The 6,796-nt window shown below is 63.5% G+C and overlaps 1 protein-coding gene across 2 annotated transcripts; it reads right to left on the bottom strand.

Moving 5' to 3' along the window:
• Window positions 1-1,524: 1,524 nt before the first annotated feature.
• SLC25A28 (solute carrier family 25 member 28) lies at window positions 1,525-6,481 on the bottom strand. Of its 2 annotated transcripts, XM_075934453.1 has the most exons (4): window positions 6,140-6,481; window positions 5,287-5,515; window positions 3,843-3,899; window positions 1,525-2,616 (listed from the first exon to the last, which is right to left on the bottom strand). In XM_075934453.1, exons 1-4 carry the CDS (start codon window positions 6,422-6,424, stop codon window positions 2,099-2,101), a joined length of 1,089 nt encoding a protein of 362 aa, XP_075790568.1. In that variant the 5' UTR covers window positions 6,425-6,481; the 3' UTR covers window positions 1,525-2,098. The 2 variants fall into 2 exon arrangements, with proteins under 2 accessions (XP_075790568.1, XP_075790569.1); XM_075934454.1 differs by lacking the exon at window positions 6,140-6,481 and having other exon boundaries at window positions 5,346-5,461.
• Between the last annotated feature and the right edge of the window lie 315 nt (window positions 6,482-6,796).

Here is a 6,796-nt window from a genome sequence, read left to right as displayed (position 1 = left end):
TTGCTGCTGTGTAACCACTGAGGTCAAGCACTCGGGAGGGTTTGGAAACGCTGATTGTGTCGGTCTCTAGCTTGGAGCCAGAAGCTGTAGTAAGAGTAGAGAGGAGTTAGGGGAGCAACCCAACGTCTAGGCTGTCTACACTCGCGGCTTCTTGTGTGAGTAATATGCAAATGAGGCTAAGCGTGGAATATCATCATTTGCATACTTAATGAGCCACCATTTTTTCAGAAGAGGCTCTTGTGCAGGAAGGAGCGTCTACACTGCCCCCTCTTGCGCGGCGCCGCTACACCGATTCGTTTTCAGGAAGAACGGCGTTGGGAAAGGGGGCAGAGCAGACGCTCCTTCCTGCGCAAGAGCCTCTTCTGAAAAAATGGTGGCTCATTAGGTATGCAAATGAGGCTCCGTGATATTCCATGCTTAGCCTCATTTGCATATTACCTGCACAAGGCGCCGCGCGTGTAGACAGCCCGGGGGGCAAGAGCCAGCCTCTGAGCGGGGCTGCCAAGGAAGTTTCCCTCGCAGGCAGCTGAGCCCTGCTCACTACCCAAGCACCAGGGCAAGCAGCACATGGGCACGGACGGGGGGCTCACTGCTCCGGTCTGACAGCAGCGCCCACGTTCCCAGCCAGCCGAGCGGGGGGAGGGCGCCCAGAGGATCAGTTAAATATTCAGGAGACGTGCTCCTCAGGGAGGCCCTGACCCAAAGGCCAGCCCAGCTTTCCCATTGAATCAGCCTGGGCGCACGCCTGTGCCGTACGGGAGGCAGCCCCGGGGCGGTGCCTTATGTAGACTTGGCCAAAGGCCACGGACTGGCCAGGACGCTGCAGCCCCCTCTTGCAGCATTGCCATGAGCCGCCCGTCCCTCTCCACCTCCGCCATGCTCCTTGCTGCCAGCTGACCTCCCTGTGCAGGTGAGTTGTCCTGAGCCCACCTGTCGGGCAGATGCAGGCAGCCAAGCGGCTTGTAGCCCAGACAGATCTCCTGCAGCCTCCCCCCCTCCCCCGAGCATCATTCACACTAGCTGCTGAGCAACACATCACAGGGCCTGGCCTTTAGCCCATCCCTCCGCAGGGCGGGGACCAAAGAACCATCCCCCTCCACCCGAGCAGCCCGGCCTCCCCGCTCAGCACTGCTCCCTACCCTTCCCACAGCTGCAGGAACCCAGCCTCTGCCACACCTTGAGTGAGCATCCCCCAACAGCCCCCTAGCCCCACCTCTCCAGCCCGTCTCCCCTTTGGGGGCCAGCTCCTGCTTCCGCCCCTTCTCCCAGTCACTGTCCTTCGCCCATCGCCCTGGCCAGGCCTCAGCGTCCTCCTGGCCGGGTCTCAGCTTTCTGGTTGCTGGCAGACCGTCCTGCCACAGCCCCAGGCAGGGCATTCTCAGCAACTAGTGACACCCGCTGATCATGCAAAAGGGGAGACCAGCTGTGGCCTGTGCGGCATGGAGCACTGGCTGCGGAGCCGCTGAAAAGCCCAAGCCAGGCTGCGGGAGCTGGCCTTTCCAAGAGTAACAAGGGACAGGACAATAAAGCAGAATTCTTTATTGGAGGCGCCAAGAGTAGGAACAATCACAACCCTCCGAATTCCCCTCCCGGGCAATCCTGCCTGTCAGCTGGCACCAGGGTGGGCAGCGTCAGGTGTTCACTGTGTGCGTGCTACTAGACAATGGCTAGGCTCACACTCCCCCAGCCAGAAACTAGCCAATAGCCCTCGGCACTCCAGGCAACAGCAAGAACCTTTCCCGAACACCACAGCTTTGACTTGCCAGTGTGGCTCACGGCGTGTGTCATCACCAGAGAGACAAAGCGATAGGGCAGGGAGATTTGGGGGGGGAAGAGCAGGAACATGGCTCCTAGGCAGAAGTGCAGGGGCAGGTAACCTGGGTAGGCTCCAGGATGACATCACGTATGGATTCTGAGGACCGGGCAGGCTGTGCTGTCTGGGCAGGCTGCAGCAGCCCCAAGCAAGAGATGGCCTTGCGAGACCCCCAGGGCTTTCCTGCCTCCTGGTCTCCAGCACAAGCCAAACCAAAGGGAGACACTGAGAGGCGGAGGCAGGGAGGGGAGATTAAGTGGGCCCAGAGCAGGGCTGAGCTCTGACTCACTTCCCAGCCCGGCGCTCCTCCTGGCGCTTGGTGAGGATGTATTTGAAAAACTCGTACACAGACCAAGCTATTGCTGTGGAGGGCATCTGGTAAATGACCCGGGCCTGGACCCCACGGAAGTAGGCGGTCACACCGCCCACTCGGTACACCGTCCTGAAGGCATTAGCCATGCCTGTGATATGTCCACTGATGTTGGAGTTCAAGGCCAGGGACTCCTGGGTGTTGAGCAGCGTTTTGCAAACGTCCAATGGCGTGGTAGCAGCAGCAGCCACGGCACCTGCGCAGGCCCCCGAGACCACATGGGAGCCAGGGTTGTACTGTCTGTGGGGGTTGAGCTGCTCCTGCAGAAACTCATAGGTCATGAAGTGGATGGCTTGGAAGGGGATGTTCATGGTGAGCTGGGTGGTGTAGCTGCGGTAGAAGGCTCCAGCCCCTTCATTGCGCCATACGGCTCGCACACAGTCCGTCACCCGCTGGTATGGGGAGTTGTACATCTGCATCCTCTGCTTGACCACTTGGGGCAGACGGCAGCAGCAAGCAACGGTGTCCAGCGGCCAAGCCACCGAGGAGAGAAGCAGAGAGAAAGGATAAGAACAGGGCTCGGGAGCCCCGGTTTCTAGTCTCACCGGCGTCAGAGACCACTGACAAGACAGACCAGGGAACTCCCAGGTCAAGGTCTGTGACTCCCAGCGTCCCCACGCCCTGCCAGGAATCGAGCTAGCACAGCTCTCGGAAGGGTGCCAGCCACTTCACCTATTAGCACGTGGCAGCACACCCAAGGGCTACATCTGCACTGAGCTCAGCGCCCTGCAGCCACATCCGGCCCTCCCTTGGTACAGAGCCCACATCGCTCTCAGCACCTGGGCACATCCCTGCATCTCTACAGAATGTCCCCAAGGGTTTCACTAGCTCAGCCAGCAGACACACAGGCTCAGTACAGCCCCAGCCCGGATGGCCCCCAGGTGGAAGAGAGCCAAGGTCCAACTCCACACAGCAGAACAGACCCGACTCGGATGGCGACTAGGGGGCTCAGGAGGCAGGATGCATGTGGCTGGGACACCAGGCCAAACCCAGTGCCCTGCAGAAAGGGCCAGAGCACACCTTGGTGCTCACCCTGTGCTGCACACCACCACGGGGTGGAAATAGCGTCTCCTGAGCCCAAAGCCCTGCCTGGCCTTGGGGGGAGTAGCCACGCAGTGGGCAAGCCCAGCACTAAGGCTGCTAGTCTGCACCTTGGGAAGCTGCCTCCCTGCCAAGGGGACGTGGCTTTGAGGGAAGATGCTCTCCCAGCACTCTCGCTTTCTGCCTTGCTGGCAGCCTCAGCACAGGTGCCCCCTGGTGAAAACTGTCCTCCCCACAAACCAGATCCCTGGTGATCTGAACTCAGATCCATTAGCTAGAGCTGTTGCTTTCTCTGCCCAGCCTCACGACAAGTCCCTGGGGAGGGGGGGGGGGGGGGAGGGCTGGCTCCCTCACGCTCTTCCCCCAGATCCCTGAGGCAGAGACTGGCTCCTCTCTCCTAGGATCAAAACCTGCTGGTTACTCAATGCCCCAGCTGGATACCCTGGATTATCCAGGCTTGGGCCCTAGGCAGGGGCTGCTGCTCTCTGCAGGGCTCTCTCTAGATAGGACAGAGTGAGGAGCACAGCACAGAGGTGAATTTGGTTCCTGCACAGAGGGGATCACCTCACTCTCCCACTTATGGGGCCTCCCCTGCAGAGGGGATGGGGTCAGCATTACCTTCCACAGGGTTCATAGCTGCATCATGGAGCAATGTTGCTACACACCCTGCTGCACCTGTAAAGCAAGAACTGAGACATGTGAGGGGAGTAGAGGGGGAGAGCCCCAGAGCCCCTCAGCAGAGAAGAGGGAGACACTGTCTGCCAGGGCTCCAGGGCCAACAAGGAGAAGACTGATGAAGCCTCACGTCGCCCTACATGCCGCCCACGAGGAGAGCTGGTGTCATCAACCCCCAGCCTCAGAGCCCACAAACTGGGGCGGCAGGGGCAGGCAGTGTTATCATGTGCCGGGTCCTTATGGAGACCACGAAACTTCATTTAATCCCAGCACCCGGTCGAGATGGTGCAAACAACAGACGTACAGGGACCATGTGGCCCACCACCAGAGTGAGAAACCACTCCACAGCCAGGACCCCCTGCGCCCAGGACCCACAGGGTGAACCCCCCCCCCCAATAAGTTCAACCAGTCCCAAGTCTGTCTGAGCACAGCAATGTGGGGAGCCTGAGAACGTCAAAGGCCCCACCGGGAATGAGGGCTGCATCCTAGACCCTGCTCCGCTCTACCTACCCACAAGGCTGCAGTCAATCCCAGCTCAGAGACGAGGGGAGTCCTGCAGGCAGCTCCCATCCACAGGTGTTGCTGTGAGCAAGGGGCAGGTGTTGACCAGCTCCCAGCCCCACTAACCTGTTCCTCAAAGCCAGATACCTAGGAACAGCTCAGACAGGTCTACGAAGAGGTGCAGCATGAGTACAACACTCCCCCTGCCCAGCGCCGGGTGGGAGGGACGGGTGGAGTGGAAGAGAGCACTGTGAAGATGGGTGCTAGCTAGTGACTGGCGAGAGGACATTGCTATAGGCCACCTGCGCCATCCTGAAACTGACTGCTTTGGTGTGGTGGGATTAGGTGTCAGCCCAGCCATTCCTATCAACCCTGTCTCCCTGGCTGTTCACTACCATCACCAAGGAAACCCCGCCCCAGGCTGCAGAGGAAATGGGTGCCATAACAGCACCCTGAAGATAGACACGGCAAGCAAGCCCTACCCTATGTGGGGCAGATCCTCTTTCTCACTGCCCAAAGAACTAGCACCCCCCCCCCTCCATTTACTGGGACACATCTGTTTTCCCCATTGCTGCACCTGGCTCCAGAACTAGGTCTAAATAGGTAGCAAGCACCACCAGTGCCACGCATACTCTCCCTGGGTGCACTGCAGCCACTGCTGCACAGCCACTGGGAAGCCCGCAGGGCTGGTACAGAGCAGTACGGGTCAGGGCAGTGTCTGGGAGATGGCACACAGGGGAAAAGAACCACTGACAGCCAGTCTGAGTTCTACCGAACACAGGGGCCCAGACTTCTGGGGATGCCAATGACTTTACCACCCCAGCCAGCAGGGCCGCTCTCAGCTGCTCTAGCCCATCAGGGATGGCGGTGCAGGAAGGATCAATACCGTTGGCCACATGGCTATTGCCCCCAGCATGGATGACATCACTCAATGTCTTTTTTAACTTTTCATAGCAGGCGAAATACAAGGCGTGGGCAGGGCCAGCCCCCGTGGCTGTGATGTTCATGCCCCGCATCGGCCTCCAGAAACCCTCCGTCTGGACAATCCGCCACAGGGCCTCGAGCACGTTCCGGTAGCGGGCGGCAGGCTCCGGCTGCAAGCTCTGCATCCGCGTCTGAAAGCGCAGCAAGAGACGGTGTTACGCGTGCTCGGCAGCAGCCCAGCCCAGGGACCTGGGCTTCCATTCCTGCCGGGGGGGGGGGGGGGTCCCGTCCCGCCAGGAGGGGGAGGGTGGGGCGGGCCGGGGGTCCCGCTCGGGAGGGGGGAGTGGCCCCGGGGGGCGAGGTGGGGGGGCGGCCCGGGGGGTCCTGTCCCGCTGGGGGGGGGGGGGGGGGGGAAGGCCCGGAGGGCGAGGCGGGGGGGCGGCCCGGGGGGTCCTGTCCCGCTCGGGGGGGGGGGGGAAGGCCCGGAGGGCGAGGCGGGGGGGCGGCCCGGGGGGTCCTGTCCCGCTCGGGGGGGGGAGGCCCGGGGGGCGAGGCGGGGCGGCGGCCCGGGGGGTCCTGTCCCGCTCGGGGGGGGGAGTGGCCCCGGGGGTGAGGTGGGGGGGGGTCCCGCTCGGGCGGGGGGGAGTGGCCCCGGGGGGTCCTGTCCCGCTCGGGGGAGGGGGGAAGGCCCGGGGGGTCCCGCTCGGAGGGGGGTGGGGAGGGCGGCGGCCCGGGGGGCGAGGCGGGGGGGCCGCCCGGGGGGCGGGGGGGCGGCCCGGGGGGCGGGGGGAGTGGCCCCGGGGGGCGGGGCCCACCTTGACGCAGTCGATGGGGTACATGACGCAATGCTCCAGCACCCCCGCCACGGCCCCGGCCAGCATGTGGGTGGAGACGGCGGCGCCCTGCGGCAGCGCCTCGTAGTCCGGGTCGGAGCCGGGCTCCGGCCGCCGCGCCGCCTCCGCGCCCCCGGGCCCCGGCCCGGCCTCCGGCCCCCCCCGCCGGGCCCACGCGGGGCCCCCGCCCAGCAGCAGCAGGACGCGGCCCGGCTCCGGCCCGCCCCCGGGGCCCGCGCCCGCCCCCGCGCCCGCCCCCAGCTCCATGGCGCCGCGCGGGGCCTCCGAGCCAGCCCCCGCCGTAACCACTACGGGCCGCGACCGGCCGGAGGCTCCCGCTCAGCCTGCCACGCCCCCCCGCGCCCATTGGCCAGCCGCACGGTCCGCCCCGCCCACCGTCGGCCTCTATTGGCCAGAGCCATCGGCCGCCATCCTACCGACAACTCCTATTGGTTAGGCGCGCAGAGCGCCCTATACATGCACTGCTCCTATTGGGCAGCCACTCCCTTCGACACACTCATCCGCACCGCCTATTGGCCGAGAATATCTTTCAGCCCGCCCATCCGCGCCGCCTATTGGCCAACTGATCCTTTTGTCCGCCCTTCTGATTGGGCAGCAGATCTTTGCCCTTTCGTCTTC

The sequence above is a fragment of the Pelodiscus sinensis genome, chromosome 8, assembly GCF_049634645.1.
Source record: "Pelodiscus sinensis isolate JC-2024 chromosome 8, ASM4963464v1, whole genome shotgun sequence".
In the NCBI taxonomy this organism is placed as follows: domain Eukaryota; kingdom Metazoa; phylum Chordata; order Testudines; family Trionychidae; genus Pelodiscus; species Pelodiscus sinensis.
This window is presented reverse-complemented; position numbering and strand designations above follow the sequence as displayed.

Bases quoted from the DNA above. Each gene is read 5' to 3' on its own strand.
- SLC25A28 (XM_075934453.1), bottom strand. From the start codon at position 6,424: ATGGAGCTGGGGGCGGGCGCGGGGGCGGGCGCGGGCCCCGGGGGCGGG. The intron at 3,900-5,286 runs GTATTGATCCTT...CTTGCTTTACAG, and splicing joins CAATAGCCATGTGGCCAACG to GTGCAGCAGGGTGTGTAGCA. The intron at 2,617-3,842 runs GTAATGCTGACC...GTCTGCCCCAAG, and splicing joins AGCTATGAACCCTGTGGAAG to TGGTCAAGCAGAGGATGCAG.